Raw genomic sequence first — 22,672 nt, forward strand, 5'->3', positions numbered from 1 at the left:
AGTCTACATCTGCCCCAGGCAATGTCTTACAATTTAAAACCAAGTTCCTAAAACTCGGTATTACTAGTACATAATCTATCTGAAGCCTTCTATTGTCTCCAGACCTCTTCCACGTATACAACCTTCTTTCATGGAAAACTTATGAGATACAAATTTCTGTGTCTATGACAGTCAGTGTATTCTCAATGAAACCTTTTGTCTGACTCTTAGTTCCTTTTCGAAACCGGACCTTTAATTTCCTAATTTTCCCTTCTCTGACTCTTTGAGAACAGTTTCAGTCGCAAGTTGAACAACGACCTTTCGCCTTCTCTCTTCACCAGGTAGATAACTGACCAATCCCCAACTTCTGTTGGCATATAACTTATATTTCAAAACTAATATGGGAGCTAATCCTATGGCTATGTGATGTAGCTCATTTATGATATTTTGGAAGTCTTTAAGTAGACATCCGAGGTCTATGATGCTACGAGTGATAAACCTGGCATAACTTACCTGATTCCTTAATTTCTTCATGGTCTTACTGAAGGGTTACAAGCAAGGTGTTAACTTGAGATGTTACCTTCACTCGTTCACTGCAGGTGCAGCAAAGCCTCACGGCTGCGCTGATTTATTTGTACTTGGTTTTGTTTGAACCTCAGGAGTGAGTGCACTTATTAGCTGTCACTTGCAGCAAAGGGCTGCCTATATTCTGAGTCACTATCGGTACACAGATACAGCTATTCCACAGTCATCACAAGATGTCATAGTCGTTCCTACCATCTTTGCGAAGGCTGTACTGCGCGATTAACTGCACAGATTTCACTTTAAGAGAAAACACTTCTAGTTTTTACTACATTAAGAAAATGCAAAAACCTTCTATCTATTTCACACGCACGCACATTATCACATATTATGTCCGCCCCGGTAGCTGAGTGCTCAGCGTGACGGATTGCCGTCCTACGGGCCCGAGTTCGATTCCTGGCGAGGTTGGGGGTTTTCTCCGCTCAGGGTGGTGGTGGTGGTGGTGGTTAGTGTTTAACGTCCCGTCGACAACGAGGTCATTAGAGACGGAGCGCAAGCTCGGGTTAGGGAAGGATTGGGAAGGAAATCGGCCGTGCCCTTTCAAAGGAACCATCCCGGAATTTGCCTGGAACGAATTAGGGAAATCACGGAAAACCTAAATCAGGATGGCCGGAGACGGGATTGAACCGTCGTCCTCCCGAATGCGATCCGCTCAGGGACTGGGTGTTGTGTTTTCTTCATCATCATTTCATCCTCATCCGGAGCGCAGTTCGCCCAATGTGGCGTCGATTGTAACAAGACCTGCACCAAGGCGGCCAGACCTGCCCTGTAAGGGGCCTCCCGGCCAATGACCCCAAATGCTCATGTCCACTACATATTATATGTGTACCCTCTAGGCACCGAAACGAAAGCAAACAAAAACCCCAAAAGTACAAAAACAACATCTACCAGTACATTTCTCAAACATCGAAGTAAATTTGTTAGGCTATACCGAACAAACAGTAATGTACGATTTCGTCATTCCGGCTTTCGCTGTCGCCGCGGTCGGACGTGCTAGCTGGTTGCTCCGCATCGTCGGTGTCCTTGCCAGTGTTTACTGTTTGCCGTTGTGTGTTTCTGCGTTGCGAGTGATTCACGTGGACTGTACTTCTTTGTGGTCGTCCTTTTCGTCAGCAACTTGCCGATTTTGTACGGGATTCGGGCTTGACCGGATTCCCTACAGCTGCAGCGCCATGTCTACCACCATCCGGAAAAACACCCTGGTTTTTGGCTTTGACAAGGATACCCGAGTTCAACCGACCGCCCTCGAGATTCATGACTGGCTAACCGAGGTAATAGGTATCACTTCTGATTCTGTGCACACCACCCAGCTAGATTCTGATCGTTATTGCGTGTTTGTCAAGTTTCTCAGTCCAGTAGCAGTTGATCGACTTTTTGAAGTAATCGGCAAACAAGTTCCTTTTGTTCATCGCGACTGCACCACTAGTATGGTTAATGTAACACGTGCCGATACCTCGATTCAGACAGTTCGAGTACTAAACTTGCCCATAGAGATTGACAATGCTGAAACTAAAGATGCACTTTCTATGTTTGGTGAGGTTAAAGAAATTGTCAACTAAACGTGGTCGTCTCGCTACAAATTACAGTGTTTCAATGGGATTAGATCTGTGGACATGGAAGTAAAAATGAACATTCCTTCTCACATCACGGTCGATGGTTATAAGGCTCACATTATATACTCTGGTCAAGCCCCCACCTGCCATGTCTGCAATGAATTAGGCCATCTTCGCCAGGACTGTCCCCGCCGAGTTTTTGCCTTGAAAAATAATCTCCAGCCGCGGCGTAGATTAACACTTAACGAGGTTATGGCAGTAGACACTTCTGGTTCTTCTGCACGCCCTGATGTTGACGCTCCCCAGGCAGCTACCTCCGAGACCCCTCCATAACCGCTGATGAGTTTCCACCGCTCGTAGGACGGCAAACTGCTGCACCAGTTTGTCTTGAAAGTGAATCTCAGCAAAAGAAAAGGCCGCTGGGACATAGTGATGAGCATTCAGATGAGGAAGTATCTCACACGACTCCTGCAACCCGGAAACCCAAACCATCAATCGCGGAGGATTTAGTACCCGATGATGTTATGCGGGTCGACTTTGAAACCAGTGCGGATGGCCTTAAGGAGATGCCGAATTCTGAGACGCCAGGTCATGAACAGGAACCTCCAATTTTGCGTGCCGCGCCCGAAGGACAACAGCCGCTACAACGCGCACACAGTGAGGAAGTGTTGTGTCGACAACGCGCTACAGCTGACGCCCGACAAGAAATTCCGTGCGGAAGTACACAAGCGAACGTGGTTACCAACCTGCCAGCTGCCGGCGGCAGTGCTGCGACAACGGCACCACCGCGTCTCAAAGAATCCACAAAAACTCCGGGACCTCAAAACGCCCCACGACGAATGCTCAATCCACAGCCAAATCTCTCCGTTCCTCGCAACAAGGGCAATTCTACTTCGTCGCAAGCGGATGTAGCACCCCGAAATATTAGTTATGAAATTGTGAAGGAAGGGTTCGGCGATGACAACAGCAAAGAACTCGGCGAAGCCCATCTCCCACAGTAGTAATTCCGTTGGTACAAGGTTTGTTCCGTGCTGTCGCCTAAGGTTGCAAAGCTTCTTCGTGTTTCTGCCCTCTTATCCGGTTATGGTTCGCAGCATTCAATGTGTCGTTATTGCTTCAACCGGCCTACGATTCGTAGTGTATCACTTGTTATGGTTTTTATTTCATCCTTTCACTGGCTGCTCACATTATACCTTTTTTAATCCTGCAGCCTGCACTCTTGAGACCCATGCCAACGTTTTGTTGTACTTTTACATCTCAATATCTATATGCTACAGGCCTACACTATCACCTCCCTTAATATCAACAGGATTTCGTCAGAGTTAAAACTTGCTTTATTAAACCAATTTGTGTTTGATTCTGGTACGGATATTGCCCTTTTACAAGAGGTCGCAACATGGTAAATTAACATTCCCGGCTATGTTGCAATAATCAATTTCGCTCCCGAATTGAGTGCTGGCACAGCGATTTTAGTCAGGGAAGGAATACCTCTAACTGATGTCGAAAAGTTAGACTCTGGACGGGGGATAGGCGTGAATATCATGGGCGTCAGTGTAATCAATCTATATGCACCATCAGGAAGTGCACGGCGCGCTGACAGATCGAAGTTTTTTAAGGAGGATATCATTTACATACTGCTGAGAGACTCTCCAAACTTGATCATTGCAGGCGATTTTAATTGTGTATTGCACCGTAAAGATCAATCCCCCAATTTTAATTATTCCCCTGAATTAAACTTTCTTGTCTCCCAAATGAAATTGAGGGACGCGTGGGAAGTTAAGTATCCCACGCTTGTGAAATACACAGACGTTTCACATAATTCCAGCAGCAGGATTGATAGAATCTATATGTCGAGTCACATAGTGAGGAATTTGCTACAAGTGGAAATCACTCCAGTCAGCTTTTCTGATCACTGTAGTGTGAGTGCCTGCATAAACTTAGACCGGCAACCAACTCACTGGTTTAGGAATCAGTGGAGTATGAATGTCGGCCTTTTAACAGACGACGAGCTCGAGGCCGAATTAAAAAAAAGCTTGGGAATTTTGCTTGCGCTCTGTACACAACTTTCCGAGTGTTTTGGAATGGTGGACCCGCAAAGTGAAGCCCAAATTACGGAAAGTAATTATATCTTATAGTATAGAGAGATCTCGGCCAGTTCACCGTACAATGTAATTTTACTACATGGTTTTACGGGACTTGTATGATCAGGCAGATGGCTCAGACAGGCGATTGTCCGACATCAAGAAAATTAAAGCGACGATGAGAAAACAACTGGGGGGTCTTAAAATTAAGTCAAAAGCCAGATCTGTCAGCGAGGCGGAAACGGCTGCGTTATATCATCTGATTAAACACCGCAAGAACCGACGACGGATATTCATGGACGAACTTAGATTAGAAAACGGTACTGTCCTCACTGTGCAAAACGAGATAATGAGAGAAATTCATAGGTATTACAGTACCCTGTATGAGGCAGAAGCAACGCAAGAGGACGATTCGGATGAGTTATTTGCGTTTACAACCTCCACACTTACGGCCGACGATAACGCCAGCCTATTTTCGGCTTTTAGTCCAGATGCCGTCTTTGAAATAATTCGCGGCTCCCCTAAAAGGAAATCGCCGGGCCCTGATGGCCTTCCGGTCGAATTCTATCAACGATATTGGAGTATCATAGGTAATAAGTTGACACAAGCCGTTAACGACGTCCTGGGAGGAAAGTTTGTTCCACCAGAACTTAAAGAATGTAAAATCGTGTTGATTCCTAAAAATAAAGGATGTAAAAAGGTTAACAACTTCCGGCCGATTTCTTTTCTTAATTCAGATTATAAGATTATTGCGAGAGCTTTAAACAAACGAATGATGGCGTTGACCGCAACCATAATTGCGCAACAGCAAACGTGTGCTTATAGGCGATCAATATTTCAGACTACAGCACAATATAGAGATATCGTCACTCTGTCGTCTGCCAGCACCATTAATTGCGGCCTCCTTTTTGTCGATTTTTATAAAGTATTTGATCGTGTCAGCCATAAACACCTCTTCGAAACGATGCGGAGGATGGGCTTCCGGCATGACTCCATTGCTGTCGTGCGCAATATGATCACTGGTCTGGCCGCCACGATCTCCGTTAACTGCCAGCTCACAAGACCCATTACCATCGCCAGGGGTGTCCCCCAAGGAAGCCCCCTTTCCATGTTGCTCTTGGTCACTCACTAGAACCATTGCTGCCGCTAGTACAAGAGCACATGACGGGCATAACGATCGCCGGGAAGAAAACTGCAGTTGGCGCATATGCTGATGATGTCGGCATCGTCGTGAGGAACAGGGAAGATGTGATTCAACTGGAGGCAGACCTCAGAAGCTATTGTTCCGCTTCTTAGCGCAAAAATGAATGAAACTAAAAGCAAATTTCTACGTATAAGAGGACTTGACGATGTCGGCCTAGAATGAGCTAACCATGTTACGGAACACAAATCTTTTGGGACGATACTGACGCCCCCCCCCCCCCCCCCACAAAGGATGATAACGGCGAATTGGCGGGATGTCTCGCTCAAAGTCAAGGGTGGTTTAATAGATAACGTCTTTCGCAGCATGGACCAAATTCAGAGGGTTCAATTTATAAATACGTGTATCCTGTCGCGAGCATATTATGTGGCACAGGTCTTTCCAATCCCCACTGTCGTAGCCAAACAGATAATGAGCAAGTTGACCAATTTTCTGTGGCGGGGGGAAATATTTCGAGTTGACGTGAAGACTGTGACCCTCGACCCTCTGCATGGCGGTCTGGGTCTGACCGATCTGAACGCCAAAGCAATGGCTTTGTACATTAAACGGATGACATCCTTAATCCAAAGCTACTCTGACACCTTTACGGCAAAGTTGTTTGAGGCAGTCGCGCCGAAAAGCGTAGAACCGCCGATCAATGTGCAGACGATCGACTACCAGCTCTCCCACATCCGCACATATTACCTGGAAAAGAGCTACTTGAGCGAGGTCCTTCTCCAACATCGACCCTTAACTGCCAAGGACATTCTGGAGCATAGGAAACAATATGAGGGCAGGAACAAAATCGAACAAAAGCATACTGGTGTCAGTTGGGATGTCCTGTGGGCGAACATCAGCAGCAGTGTACTTCCGTCCTTGGTCAGGTCGACGCGGTACAAAACGGTCAACAACATTATCAGCACAAATGAGCATCTGCATGCGATTGGGCTAAGCGACACAGCCCATTGTCCAGATTATCACCAAGTGGATACTGTTCCCCACAGATATACTTGCAGTCACTGCATGCGCAATTGGCAATGGGTACTTCAAAAATTCGCCCTTATAACTAGGACTTCTGAAAATAACATAGACACGAACTTACTGCACAGACCGGACGTCAAATATTTCCCGCCAACTAAAAATAATGCCGTCATGTGGCTGTTGGGCCACTATACAAGTCATGTCTTCAATCGGCTGACGGGCGACGATTACAGCGAATTTCTGTTACGCATGGAAACGGAATATATTAAAATTAGACATTACGCGGATCACCGTCGCAAGTACGGTAATATGCTCCATATTGCATTCAATAGAACAGGTATTGGATAGCTGGTCGACCTCACCCGTTTATGTATCAACCGAATGAACTGGCTCCAATCCCCTAGTGATGCTTTTCCAAAATAAATAAATCAATAAAATAAAATAAAAAAAATCAATGTTCCTTTAAAATCAGTGTGAGTGGTGACGGGTATGGGGGCGGCACCGTGGCCAGGCCTCGGACTAATTGACCCCTGCCCTCCTTGCCGCCACGTGCCTGCCGCGCTCACATTCAGTAAAATATAAAAAAAAACAATAAAAATATATAAAAAATAAAAAAATAATGGTAAGTGTCTCGCACGGTGGGTGTGGTGTCGTGGGTTCGAGTGCATTAAAAAAAATTTAAAAAAATTTCTGACACTGAAGGGTAAATTGTTGCTGCATATCCTACCACTCAACCGTTAACCGGAAGCTTTCAAAGTAAGAACTATCCTGGCGCCGTCGCCACATGAAAGGTGATTGAGTGAAAACTTGTAATTGTCGTTGTCTTATGTCGTGAGTTAGCACCACATGGGGTCGATCGAATTTCGTTCGTGCACATCATATTCCCAGCTTTGATTGCACATCGGGTAAGCTACCTAGAGACAGAAGAATTGTTCCAACAAGTAAGAAGATATTTTTTTTCGTTTTATATGCTTCGGATAACTAGCATTAATGCGTTCTGTATGTGTGTTAGGTATTTCGGAGTATACAAGCTGACGTCATGAGCAATGCAATACAATGTTTGTCTGTCAAATTTCTCTTTATGAAACCATCGTTTCCATAACTCAGGATACATCTAAATTTCAGTTTAATATTTTTACTTAGGTGTCAAATAACATCCATTTGGGGGACAGATTATAGATTACTATAATGCGATAAATAACCAGCATATATATCTAAGCACTAAATGAGCTGCTTCAACCGCAAAACATAACAGGAATACCACCTTATATTCACACAACGAAAGAACTAATAACCATTAATGAACCGTAGTTTATGAAACACACTGACAGAAAAAAATCCCAACATCAAGAAGGAGTTATGAGACACAGATGAAATTTGGGTCTTGTTTCTGCATCTGTAGATGATGTCAACTCATATTTCGCACTAGTTACAGAATAGTGGCGCTATTAGCACTGCTATGACGATGCAAATCAGGTTTCCGTTAAATTCACGCTGTAGCGGTCACGACCGTTAGTTACCTGTGACACTGGACGTGGCGGTTTAATATGAGTCCAAACTGCCTTTAAAGCGATGAAGACGCCATTATCAGCACCTCACTGAGTTTCAGCGAGGTGGCGTAACAGGGCTACGAGAAGCTGTATATTCCTTCGAGGATACGCAGAAAGACCTGACAGGAATGCAGCCACTCTACATGATTTCAGTACCGCCAGAGTGCAGACGGACACTTGGCACCACCGAGAGGGAAGACCATCGTATTCGGCTTATTGCTCGGGTGCATCGTAACTGCATCTACATCAGCATTTTGAGCAGCAGTTGGCACCTCAATGACACAACAAACTCTTACAAATCGCTTCCTTCAATGGCAGTTCCGAGACGGATGCCTTGTAGCGCGCATTTCACTGACCCCAAACCACCGTGTGGTGTCAAGCGAGAGCCCATTCAAGGACAGGACGGAGTTTTGTTGTGTTTTCTGATGAATCTTCTGTTTGTGCCTCGCTGTGTGTTAAATAAGAGGCCAGTTGAGAACCTGCTTACAGTGTGTCTGCATCTACACCTGTTGTTATGCTCTGTGGTGCGATATCGTGTGACAGCAGAAGAAGTCACGTGTGAGCCCCGTGCACCCTGACTGCAAATCTTCATGTCAATCTGGTGATCCGTCCTGTAGTGCTGCAATTCGTGAACAGCATTCCAGCAGATGTTTTCCAACGGCATAACGCTCTCTCACATACCACTGTTATAACCGAACATGCTCTACAGGGTGTCGACGTGTGGCATGGCCTGCTCGATCACCAGGTCTATCTCCAGTGGAGCACATTTGGACATCACCAGACGACAACCGTAGCGTCATCCAGTAACAGCGTTAACCGTCCCTCTACTGACCAAACAAGTGCAACAGGCATGGAACTCTAGCCCACAGACTGAAATCTGGCACCTGTAAAACATAATGCATGTCTTTTGCATGCAACATTCTGGCGGTTACACCGGTCATTAATGCATCAGCATTTCACGTTTGAATGAGCTGCCTCGCGCGGGCGTTAACCTCTGATCCTGCAGTGTTAATCACTCAAAAATGCCCCGTAGACTAACGTATTCCCGATATTTCATTATTGTCAAACACAATACGATGTTTTAGGATGGCAAAGGCATAAAGGAAATGGCAATGGAGAATCGTCACTTACTCTTGTACTGAAACATGCGTGATCCCAACAACATCACTTCTGCCACGCACTAGCTTACTGGGACTCGGAGTGTGAGTGGAAGAGTTGGGGGAGGGGAGCATGTTTCTGGTGAGATGAAGCGTGTCTGCGACCGTTTAGAAATATGCAGAAGTCGGTATTTCAAAGAAATTCACCAAATATATATGTAGCTGTTGTATTCGTAATAATCATTGTCAGACATTATTTCTATTAGAATGCAGCAGTGAGCAGGTTCATACCAACACAAGCCAGTTTTGGGCCGAAATTGGTGCTATCTCCAATAAATTGATGACCCTGAAATAAACAGAAATTCCAGCTGCACGAAATTATTCTTTAAATTCGCGGATGTTAGTTCTATGTATTGAGCTATGCCACAAATGAAGAATCTTCAGGCAAAAACCACGTGATTCGCGGAACGCCAGATTTTAGGTGAAGTTTGGTGAATTCAAAATCTCTGAATCCAACAGAAACTTCACATACATGTGAGTTTTCATTATAATTAGAGGTTTGAGTTCTGTCATTTGGGCTATCACATTGATCAAGAACGTTTAAGTGAAGGTCACATGACTGACTAGAGGCAACAGTTTACGCAAAGACCAGTTGATTCAAAATGCATGAAACAAATAAACATTCCATAACCATGCTAGTATTCATTACACTCAGGACTTTAAGTTCTGTAATTATGCTGGGTCACGGAACAATAACCGTTAAATGGTGGCCACATGATCCACTGAAGACCAATCTTTAGTCACGCTGTCACAAAGACAACTGCATCAAACTCTGTGAAACCAGTTTAGTTAGAACACTACTCATGAACAACAGTAGACAGCAACACACTACAAATACACCTGCTCATGACGAAAGGTGGCAAGCCACTCTCTCACTTAAACGACTCTGTCAGTGAGATTAATAGTCGTAATAGTCATCATCTCCATGTTTCCCAATACTACATTTGGTATGTGTGGGTTATGAAATTTTTACATGAGGAGATTTTGAGCATAATGTTCTTATAACTGCATGTGTAGCTTGTAGAGTACTTGTACCAGAGGGGCCGTAGTGGAGACGATGCAGAACAGGGAGAAAGATGGATTGTGGGGGATGAATGTTGTGTCCAGCATCCTAGCTGTGCAAGTTATTCGGGGAAGAAGCGCTCTGTGAATTGTACCGGCAGAGGGACATCTGGCCATGTCAATCTGTTGCATCCTTGAGCCCCTGTTTCGCGATGTACGCTCCCCAGTTACAGAGATCAAGGATCACACTTTATTAATAGTTATAGTACAAAGTGATATCTCCAGTTACAGTTACATTTTCAGCAAGTACACCATCTAGCGGGCCAACCATAGCACCATCTGGTTTCCCCCGTCAAGTTAGCAAGTTTCGTTCTTTGTAGTTTCTTCGTTTGACTCTCATTTCGTGAGAAATTTGGCCCGGTCAAGATCAATGGACCACCCCATATATATATATTAAAGGCACGACTGTCTGGAAAGATTATTAGCCTTCTTTCAGAAGTCGGATATGGTCGGCCTGGAAAGATTAGATCTCTTCGTAAATGAGGGACTGCGGTCCCATCCAGGTAGACCTTTTGAAACGTCCCCTTAGAACAATTGTACATGTGAAACGTCCACTTAGAACAATTATACAAGCCTGTGCTTAACCTGACACACAATATTATTTAGCGCAACGCAATCTGACTTTCAATAACCCCTACAAAACAATGGCCCTGACTAACTTTAACCTATACCTTTTACAAATCACTTACCTCACAAAAATCTTCGCTACTCAAGCTACTGCAAAACAGCGAGCGCCACTACTGCCAGCTAAATAAAAGATTCAAACCACTGAAGGTACTAACTACTGATAGGGATAGTTAGCGAATGAAAGATATTAATAGAGAACAAACAATGTATTTACCTTAATATTCATAATTGACATTCAGTCTTACAGATTATCAAAACTCCGCCATCTCTCTCCCCACGTCCACCACTGCTGGCGGCTCACCTCCAACTGCCTAACGCTATCTGCTGTTCACATCCAGCTATAGCAGTTCATGACAACAATGGCAGGCAACAATGCAAACTAGCCACATACTGCACACAGCACAGCCAGTGATTTTCATACAGAGAGCGCTACGTAACGTTGCCAATAAGAAAACATAAACATCAAACTTACATAAAGAAAACATAAACAGCCTACTTACACTTTTCTGCTGAAACATGGCCATTCTTACAATGAGAACGACGCCTCCCTAGTCTGAAATATTCTTTTTTGAGACAAGAGAGATTTTGAGTAGCTGATTGACTCTCCTCAGTATATGCAAAGCAGAGGTTTCCTCTCCCAGTGTGGTAACCCTGGTGCTGTATCTGTATTGGTTGCAAGGACAGCGCAACAGTCAAGAGGGGAGATCCAAAGAGTAGATGACAGTTCTATTTGTTTATACAACGTGGGGGCGAGTTTTTTCTGCTAATTCATCTCCTGTACGAGATTTGGTGGAAGGTGTTTATGATTCTTGGGTGTCTTCGTCTTCTGGTCCTCCCCTGGTGGAGAACTTCAGGTCTTTTCCTAGTGGGTGAGACTTGTGTTCTGCAACTTGTGGTGGACTAAGAGCCTGTGGCAGTTTCCAAGTGTACCGACAGTGAAACTGCATATCATCTCAGACACGTCATATGTCACGAGGGTGACCTTATTCGTCCTGAGTCGGTCATCTGACGTTTGACAATTCCAGCGTGCGCCATCGTGCCTGAGAGTCGAGTTGGATGGCCAGAGCAGCGAAAGGGTGCATCTCACCCTTAAATTTGCCGGGATTTCAGAACTCTGATAGGGAAGTTTTCCGCGTTCAAATAATGAGAACGCCAGTCCGCCTAGTTTGCAAATTTTTGGTGGACGCGTCAGAACATTACAGCTGCCGCCGCGCACCGTCCTTTGCCCAGAGCGCGCCGTTTTCTGCTGGCGCCTGAGCCAAGGTGAAAGGGTAAAGTATCGCTGCACTGGCGTACAGTTGTTAAATGATATTCACAGCTTCCTATGCTCCGTGAACCATATTTTGTGGTTTACCTGGTCGTAGTTGATTCCATTAGAACAGAATTCGGCCTCAGAGTGGACTGATGTAAAAAGTCTCATTGCGTTCATGGGAAAACTTGTATAGTTTCCACCCCAATGAATGATTTGCCAATCAAGCACCATTCCTTTCTTGATTTATGTTTGTCATTTTGTTTTTTGTAAATTGTGAAAGGATGTAGAAAATAAAACTTGTCATTATTTTTGTAAACTTAAATAAGCCACTGTTCTCATTCATACTCCCGCAGCCATTCTCTGCTTTTATTTTGTTGTGGTGATACGTGGATACATCAGCATTTCGTAATGCAATCGTAAAAAAAATAGTTAGTAATCTCGTGGAACAGGTGAGTGTTTGTATTTTCTTCAAAGTGAGAACATTTAGACTCGCTTTTGGCGCTTTGCGTTGTATCTCAGTAATTTGTAGTATGCTGTAGACATTTTATTTCAGTGTATCTACTGTCTGTGTCTTCCATTTTGCTTTGAATTGTGTCCTGTCTGTGACTTCTGCATCACTTCTTGTCCGATGTTGTGCCGCTGGTAACAGCGTTGTGCAAGCTCTTGTGGAGCATATTTGTTTATAGAAATGTGTAAGACATTTACAGTAGGTTTTATTTCATGGGCTTAGGCATAAATCTGTGCATTATTTGAAAAAGACCAGACTATAGTTGTGGCGCGTGATTCATTTGAGTCGGAAGCTTGCGGAAGTAGATATTGATTTGAATGCTTACGAGAAGCAAAGCTCGTGTGTGTGTGAGAAAGGCTGCACATCACTGTCGTCCAAAATGCAACACGAGCCAGTCATTGATGCAGGACAAGGTAGGACGGCGGAAGAAGATCATTTAAATCACTCTCTAAACAGGGTCAAATGTAAAATGCAGAACACGCCTCTGATGAGGGTTCAGTTCACTCAGGAAATGAAAGTGAAAACGATGCCGAGGTGGCAGGTAATGCATGTTGTGTAAAACCGGAAGGTCACGTAAAGTAACAGTCCGATTTCGCAGGTAATGCACCATAGAGCAGTTGAGTAGCAGGCGTCTAGTTCTGGGGCGTTACTGGAAGTGCACAATTAGAATGGATCATTCAGTTTATGCAAGAGGCAGAGAAGAGATAGAAAAGGGAAGAAACGAGAGGTCTTGCAATGATACTTTGACGTTATACTCCTGAGAGCACAAGTTTAATGGGTTCCGTAATGACATAAAGCGGACCACTTAATGCTATTTTCAACACGTGATTTTTACGCAAGAAAGTTAGGAGTAATAAAGGATCTTTAAACATTTCCCTAACATCCTCAAAATAAATAAATAAGCAAATAAATAACTAATGTATCTGAAACGTCAACTTAAATTAAAACAACAAAATATCTTTGTTCATGAAACCAAAGGGAAGCTTAATCGAAAGCGTCCTTAACACTTACCAAGCCCTGCGGAGCAGTAACCAGTAGGTCCTGTGCATGAGAGCATCCAGTCTGTGTGCAGCGGAGAGAGTTGGTCCCTGAGACCGTTTGTTCATCTGAGCCACGTAAAAATAGACGTTCACGACAGGTGACTGATCATCCTCTTTTCTTTCAGCACTGCCCATCTACAAGTTAAGTTGGGACTTCCATTTCACCAGTCTGTAAGATCTCTGGCAAGAGGGGAGACAAATTCACAACACTGGAATTTAATCACTCACACTGGTAATCTGAGAAAATAAACGGACTGTGAAGAGGAAAATAAATAAAAGCTGCTCTTGGTGCTAAGTGTTCCTGTGGCAGCGTGAAACAGCAAAAAGACTAGACGCTTCCCACATGTTAAGGTGCCAGGTGTACTTAATACCAACGTAACAGTTTCTGTTACTCCAATTAAGATATTTCATATAATTACTGACCGAATTTAAAAGATTAAAATGCTGTCATAATCTGCTAGTTATGGGGTACAATATTATGTGTTAAATCCCGGTTCAAATGGCTCTGAGCACTATGGGACTCAACTTCTAAGGTCATCAGTCCCCTAGAACTTAGAACATAAACCTAACTCAGGACAGCACACACATCCATGCCCGAGGCAGGATTCGAACCTGCGACCGTAGCGGTCACGCGGTTCCAGGCTGTAGCGCGTCGGCCGGCTGTTAAATCCTGCTTACTCGTCATATATGGGGTGCCTATGAAACCTTTTTTCTCGGTTCGCTGGACAACTATTCAAGCAAATCGTATTAATTAATTACATTAGAAAAGGAAATAATTACTATACTTAACTCTGTGTTAAACAGATGTGTCGCAAGCAAAGAGCGACAGACAAAATAAACAATGTCCTTCAGTATATACGGGGTGTTCAAAAAGTCTCTCCGCAGTGCCGTATGATTGCTAGCCGCGCGTGCCGTATGCCGCAGTGAATAAACCGAAATGAAACTCAGTGAAATATAAGTTATTAATTTATTGAATATTCATTTTTACTTACAAATTTTCACATTAAATGTTGAAAATGTTCCCCCTTATGTTGAATACAGAATTCAGTTCGCCTAATTATGTTTCCAAACACAAGCTGTAACATTTCTTCTGTAACAGAAGCAATGAAAGTGGATATTGCAGTTTTCAGTTAATCGATGGACTTTGGACGGTTTTTGTAGACAGTTGCTTTCGCTGCACCCCAGAAGAAAAAGTCAGGTCGTGTTAAAAAAAAATTTTCAAATGTGTGTGAAATCTTATCAGACTTAACTGCTAAGGTCATCAGTCCCTAAGCTTACACACTACTTAACCTAAAGTATCCTAAGGACAAACACTCACACCCATGGCCGAGGGAGGACTCGAACCTCCGCCGGGACCAGCCGCACAGTCCATGACTGCAGCGCCTTAGACCGCTCGGCTAATCCCGCGCGGCCAGGTCGTGTTAGGTCAGGCGGTCGTGGAGGAGGCCAAACTCCCTGTGAAATTATGCGATCACCAGAAACGTCAGCAAGCAGTGACATTGAAACGCGAGCTAAACTTAAAACTTAAACGTTCACGTCAACACGTAACGACACACACCAAAGATACTGCTGATGCTGGCTGAGATAAGTGGAATGCTGGGAGAGTCCAGTAGAGGGGAAGTAACCCAGGCAGGCGAACAATCATACGGCACGCGCGGCTAACAATCATACGGCACATTTTGAACAGCCCGTACAATTCCTAAGTCATTGGTCTTGAAGTGCTTAATCTTGATATTGCTGTAGAAGTGGGCCGCGGCTAGTCGGCGTGGAGCTTATGTTCTCTTCGTTTAGAGGCCGCTGCTGTAGCGTTGTAGTCCTGGAGAGGAGTCAGGCAGCGTGCAGTTGGCTAACGTCTTCCTCACAGCCTTCTCTGCTCTCCTTTCTGACTGTCGTGCCTAATGTTACTCCGTAACATTACGTTAAAGTTCGACACAGTAAGAGAAGTATTACTGTTAGAAGCTGCGTACCTATCTTGAGGCAGCTAACACATGGCTTGCCAATTACCTGGGTTATATCCACCCAGTATTTGAGAATGAGGGTACCTAGGCATTTCCATCCAACTTTACAGATATTTTCAAAACTACTAGAACTTGTAATCGCTCATATACCCCAGAACATAATGAACTGATACAAGAGGTAGCGCTTTGAGTGTGGTGGCATGCCAGCCTCCCACCAACCCACCACCAGATGTTTCCAGTTCATTCTGGAGAATGTGCTGGACAGGGTTGCTGTCGAAAATCTCTTGTTTGAGGCTAGTTCAGGACAGCACAGGCAATAAGCTATCTTGTGTTACATTGATGGTAGATAATTCCACGGACATCTCTATGACTGGCCACTCCCAGCAGCCTAAAATACGACCTAATTATGCCCCTGATGTCCGTAGTACCCGCTAAGTTATGCAGGAGTGATCAAGTTGGGCACTCAATGACAGTTCATTTTCGTTGGAGCCTCAACACATGGATGTGTCCATTCACAGAAGTGGGACTCGTCTGAGAAAACGACATTAAACCGCTTCTGCGTCATCGTTGAGTGCATCTCTGCTGGCACATCTGTGCTGATGCTTCAAGGGAAGCTGCTACAGTGGTCGCAGTGCTGAGAATGTGTGGCGCTTCAGATGCCATAGCACTGTCCATGTGGATACCTGTCTAGTTCCAAACAAAGTTCCTGACTTAAGATATATGATGTGGCTGTATTATGCTGCACCTCTGAGAGGACAATACTTCTGTCCTCTCAGGCGCTAGTCGCGTGGAACTATTGAGATCCGGCACAGCGTGGCGCATGGTCCTCCTGAACACATAAATGAGATATTCGCGTGATAATTGTAAGACCCCGACCAATGCGAGCAGAAACATTGTTGTTCCGCTGCTGTCACACATAGACAGGTGCAGATGGACAACCTCTTCACACGAACACATAAAACGATCTTCTTAGAAAACAATAAGATTTCACCTGCTGTGTCTTAATAAGAAATCCGTTGGGTAATCTTTCTCTATATACAGAATATAGATAGCACTACTCATATACACTATTTTGCACTGAAATGCTAATCATTTGCATATCCAAGAATGTAGCAAACTTCTTGACCGATTGATGTTTGTTGCAAGGGTCCTCCAAGGTATTGCAGTTTTACTGAATATCAGTGTATTTTAGAATGCTCCATTAAAATACTTAACGAAAAAGTATTTTTCTGTTTAAAGCTTTCTAACACTTGTCTTTGCTTTTCAGTGACTGAACAGAGCACTTTCACCGCCTTTCTGATGTAATCATTTCCCAGGTTGAATATCATCGTACAGCACAGGACTTGTAGAAGTTTTTTCCCTTCATACAAAAAACTGACTTCGAATTTTACTGCTATCACTGAGAAGGGAATGTAGCTACCTACCTCGAAGAGGTGGTAGGTACACTTATCTAAGGGAGGGGAATCATCAGTGTTATCAATTTTTTGATCCGTTTTTCACCGGAACTTGTCTCTCTCAATCAAGGATATATCGTATGGTGTCTGGTCTGAATCACGAAAATAATATCTCTGTCTACTGTTTCATCTCTTTTTTGTATGTTAAGCTCACACGTGCACACAAGCTTTCATTGTTCAGAACTGATGTATTTGGCGGAAGTGCAGCTAATGGTACTTCATCAGGATTGAAATTCCGTATTGTAACAAGCTGGTTTGTTGTTTGGAGTGTGCAGAGAAAGCCGGCCGGTGTGGCCGAGCGGTTCTAGGTGCTTCAGTCTGGAACCGCGGGACCACTACGGTCGCAGGTTCGAATCCTGCCTCGGGCGTGGATGTGTGTGATGTTCTTAGGTTGGTTAGGTTTAATTAGTTTTAAGTCCTAGGGGACTGATGACCTCAGATGGATCAAATGGCTCTGATCACTATGGGACTTAACATCTGTGGTCATCAGTCCCCTAGAACTTAGAACTACTTAAACCTAACTAACCTAAGGACATCAAACACATCCATGCCCGAGGCAGGATTCGAACCTGCGACCGTAGCAGTCGCGCGGTTCCGGACTGAGCGCCTTAACCGCGAGACCACCGCGGCCGGTGATGAGCTCAGATGTTGAGTCCCATAGTGCTCAGAGGCATTTTTTGTGCAGAGAAATTTGGTGGTGCTAGTCTACTGAGAAACTGGAAACCGTCAGTGTTCCTCAGACTTGTCACTTTCTAACACTCTTACCTTGTTTGAGTTACGTGAACATTGATATCCAGCTGGATATCAGCATTCTGAAACTAGCTCGAACTTCGTTGAAATAGCCAGTAAGAAGACTTTAATCAATAACTTACGTGTATCAATATATAAACGTCCTGGCAGATTAAAAGTTTGTGCCTTGTTGGGACTCCAGTGTGGGACCTCTGTATTTTGAAAGCAAGTGCTCCACCAACTCATCTACCAGAACACGATTCACGGTCCCTCCTCTCAGGTTTGCTTCCGTCAGTACCTCGTCTCGGGTAGCTCAGCTGTTAGAGCACTCGCTCGCTAAGCGCGAGGCTGCCAGATTCGAGTCTCGGTCAGGCACAGAGTTCTAGTCAGCCGTGAAGTTCTACAACAGCTCCCATACCGCTGCAGGGTGAAAATTTCTTTCTGGGTGTGTCAGCAGCGTTGACAGATACATGGTACAGTGAAGTGGTTTCAATTTGCCAGGTGTGAATAGCAACCTAAACGATAATTTTTGTCCTAACACATCACGTGTCGTATAATCTCATTTTCATCTCCAAATGTTGTTCTTCGTTATTTATTTTTGTATTTTCCATGCTCCACCGTCCTATGTCTCATGTCGTGTACCATCTGTTACAGGGAGGCTCGGTGGACCGTAGGCTGCCGTTCGCCATCTTGTCAGCGATGCACCTGCTGGTAGCGCTGTCGGTGTCGTTCCTGCCGGAAACTGCGCTGCAAAGGCTGCCGGAGTCTCTGCAGGACGCCGCCGAGTTTGGCAGAGGGCGTCCCTACTGGAGCTGGAGACTCATCGCCCCGCCGTCATACGTTCAGGGACAATAGGCGCCCTCAGTTACGGTCCAGTCTCCCATTTTGTCTTACATACTTCAAAATGAAGAACAACTTGTCTACTGAAGAGGGAGAAAAAGCTTAACTCTAGTATTGTACATATTGTAAATTGTCACACGAAGTACGCACCAGGGTCGCAGCAACCCTCAATGATTTGCGGGTGAAATCCTTGAAAATATAATAGTTTCTAATGAAATTGTGCTCTGACTAACTAAACTCATTTCATTTTACCTCTCTCATGTACTTTTTCAGTCGGTATTATTATTAACAAATCTGAAATTCGAGACTAAGTAAAAACAGTCATGGAAACTTTTCAGGGAGGAAACCTGAAAATGATCCCGATCTAAAGACTTTATTTGCAGTTCAGTTAGATGTTGATGATATTTATTTAATGAACTGCACATATTTCACGAAACGTTGAGGTATTCTCAGTTATTCATAAATGCGTTCATTCATTATTTCCACATTTTTGGAATATGGACTACAATGTTATCGGCAAATGGTAGGCCTGAACTATTAGGGACAACTGTTTTCCAGCAATAGCCACTCTCACAGTGTCGACTGGATTTTCTTCATCAGTCGACAGTCTGATGCATTTCTCCATTGTTCATAAAAACTGCAGTATCATCAGCTTCAGAATCACTTCCATCACGTGAGTGACTTACATCACTTCCACAATTGGGTCGCTCTGACAGTACTTCCCGTATAGGATCTTCCGTTAGTAAAATATCTCTTTCTTACATGCTATTTTCTCATAAATGAACTTCACATTCAGCGACAAAATGGTTACACAATCTGTACTCCAGGATCACAGTAACCCTTAAAAACATTTCTGTCAAATTAATTAGACAACAGTGCCTCACAATTGCGAACGTCCGTCGTCTACTATGTCGCACTCAATGCTGAATTTACGTTGGTGTCAGGGAGCTGTGTATCTGCAGTGGCGTTGGCACATGAACGAAAAGAAAGAAGAAAAGACTCCGTCAGAGTGACCCTGGTATACACTTCTACGTAGGATTAACAATCATGCTCTGACTGGTTGGTCCACCAGGTCAACGATGTTAAAAAGAGATGTCTCTTGCATATAGGAGAAATAACCTGCTGCACAGAGCACCGATGTTTGGAAAGGAGAAAGGGGCGTGAGAAGGGGGGGGGGGTTGGTAGGGAGGCAGAGTCAGTTCGGGAAGTTTTTCCACACAAGCAACCTACCACTTGGCTTCCCTTCGTGTTGCCCCCCACCCCTTTTCCCTTATAGACTTTCGCCTTTGTCAGTTTTCGCTGCTAACTGTGATGCGTCTTGTACAGAAATCTTACAGTTGTTGCAGCCTTCTTATCTTGGCTCCCCAATCGGCGTCTTGTGTCACTCAGGCCTTCAATCTACCCTGGTGGGAGGGCGGAGGTGGTAGGTAAGAGTGTAATTTCGGGCAAAATTCTATATCAACAAATTATGTTTTCGTTTACTTTGCGCCCCGGATCAGCAGGAAACAAATGCATAACCACTACCGCCACTCAGCTACCACAGGCATATGGCCCCACTAGGCAACGACGCACCCAGGCATCACAGGCCCATCAGAGGAAGGAACCCATGCTAGTTCAGATGTGTAGATATGCCCCCAACAGTAGGAAACGTCTCATATCCTCGCTAGGTCGTGAAAGGGCTGCCTTGCTACACGTGCCATATTTGCGCCCAGTCGCTCAGGTACCCCATCACTGCCACATGGGTGTTGGGGACCCATTCATGTCGAGCATGTACTAACTTTCAGATGTATCACGTTTCCTAGGCGACTCCAATGGAGCCAAAAATGCCACAGCCGTTTCTTCAGCTACCCAAACGTGGCTGCAGCTCAGGGAAAGCCCCTCAACTCCGTCGATCACTACATCTAGCTGTTTATGAAAAAGGGCCAATTCCCTCTGCATCTGGAGGAAACGAAGACAGTCACTATCCATCTCCCACATTGTAAATTCGAGGTATAACAGACTAAATGAAGATCAAATGAAAACAGCTACAAGTGATCAAACTGCAGTGACGTGATGCAGCAGATGGCTCAAGTTCATGCTAATAAAATTACGAACTACAAAAAATAAAAGAAGAAAGTAAGTACGAGCCCAAACAGGCGCCGATGGCTTCCGTGTAGCTCACATGCAGACAGTGTGGGAAAAGTCTTAATGAACGCTATCAATCATAATATGCTGTCCAATCACATTAATGTGAACTCCTGTAAAAGCCGAAATAACAATCCCTTCATCGGCAGAGGTGCAAGAGGAAAGTCAGTGAGGTTCCTGGAGGTACCGCCAGCGGTCCGGTGTCATGCTGATTCCAGTGCCTGGTCAGATACCCGGGGTTTCTTGGCTCAGGATCCCGAACAGCCCGATCGACATGTCCCATACATTCACGATTGGGTTTAAATCCGGGGAGCTTGGTGGCCACTGGAGTACCGCAAACCCATCCTGGTGCTCCCTGAACAACGAACGTACACAGTGAGCCACGGGACACGTTAGATTGTCCTGCCGGTAGATGCCATCATGCCTAGGAGAAACGAACTTCATCTAGGGGTGGACATGGTCCCCACAGATAGATGTAGTATCCGTTTATCAATTTTTTTCTTCCATAGTGACGATATTACCCAGGGAGTGCAACGAAAACATTCCACACATCATAATGCTCCAGTCTGTGTCCTGGACCCCAATTCTTTCAGATGTTTCACGGCCTACACGGCAAGGGCGATGTGAGCGACGAAGCATAAAACGTTGTTCTCCTGGAAAGGTCGCCTGTCTCCGCTCAGTGGACATCCAGATGCCAGCCATCGTTGCCAAAGAGCACCAGTTAGCAGGGGTGCATGACGCAGGCGCCCGCTGCTAAGGTCCCTACGCGGCAACATTCACTGAATGGTGGCTGAGAAGGCAATGCTGGTGGCTCCTTGGTTCATCTGGGTGGTCAGATGCTCAGCAGTTGCACGTCTGTTCGCCTGTACGCATGCACATAGCTGTCGGTCGTCCTTGTCATGTATGGGGTGTGGTGCACCACTGTTGCCTCGGTCCCGGTTTTGGATGACGCCATTTTTCCGGGTGCAGTTCACTTTAACCACACAGGCATGAGCAACGTTTAAAAACTCGGCCATTTAGAAAATGCTTTCACTCTTGGCCCAGAAGCCCATGAACATACCCTATCGGAGGTCAGATAAATTGCTCCACTACCGCAGTGCGACATCAATTTCCCCCTGAGGCGCTTTATATACCTTCACCTGCTAGTGCTGCCACCAGCCGTCTGTAAATGGTTATTACACAATGCCGTCAAATTTAGTACGTGGTCAGTGTGACTGGTCGGTGCCTTGCAGGGAAGTACATTTAAGCTATGCTGATTGCACGCTCATTGCTAGTCAAATAGAGAAAATGACCGCAATCATAAGCCTTTTTTGGTATTGTTGACGTAAGTACTAGAGCGTCCGTGAGGTCTGTCGTAATTCATCAAATGCAGTAGTTGCCTTTTGAAGATATATGGAGGTAAAGATACGATTGACGGAGCAGCTTGATAGGGTAGGTTACGTTATAGGAAGGACAGTCAATTGTGCGATGTAACTGTTAATTTTTATGCTGTGAAAATTCACAATGCTACGAGGTAAAATTTAAACAAACGTCAATTTTACATTTCGCAAGTGCAAGGTGTATCTTAACACATATGCTCGGGAAGTCGACAAGCGAGAAATTTTAAAATATATCATGAGATTGGGGTTCGGCTGCACGGGCTTTCCGGATGGGCCACGTGAGCACACAAACGACCAGCCAGCTGAGGACAATACTAGGCTTTTCCCCCAGTAGTAGGCAGAAAGTGGCGAACATTCGTCCTGGGATACCATGCTTCTCCAGAGCAATGGCGGCTTTTGCTTCAGGATGAAACGTGACCAAATTGAAATACTTCATAATTGCATCATAATTCGATGTTTAGCAGTACGACAAATCCCAAAATATCGGGTTGCTTGTGGCATTGAGTCACATTTATTAAGCCTTTCATATTACAAATATAAAAATTATAGGAGTTAGCTGAAGACACCTAACAAATGTAGTTACAAGTGACCACAAATTAATAACTGCCGAACGCTTTTTGCTATCTATACAACCAA

The 22,672-nt window shown here is 44.7% G+C and overlaps 1 protein-coding gene across 1 annotated transcript in view; it reads left to right on the forward strand.

Annotated features, from left to right (window-relative positions):
* Positions 1-18,549, forward strand: part of LOC126176611 (solute carrier family 22 member 5-like) — a 96,392-nt gene extending 77,843 nt beyond the window's left edge. Inside the window, exon 7 of the mRNA XM_049923771.1 lies at positions 18,348-18,549. Coding sequence (XP_049779728.1) covers positions 18,348-18,548 — 201 coding nt within the window. The 3' untranslated portion in view covers position 18,549. The remainder of the gene's footprint in view (positions 1-18,347) is intronic.
* The last annotated feature ends 4,123 nt before the right edge of the window (positions 18,550-22,672 follow it).

Source organism: Schistocerca cancellata, chromosome 3, assembly GCF_023864275.1.
Source record: "Schistocerca cancellata isolate TAMUIC-IGC-003103 chromosome 3, iqSchCanc2.1, whole genome shotgun sequence".
Lineage (NCBI taxonomy): Eukaryota > Metazoa > Arthropoda > Insecta > Orthoptera > Acrididae > Schistocerca > Schistocerca cancellata.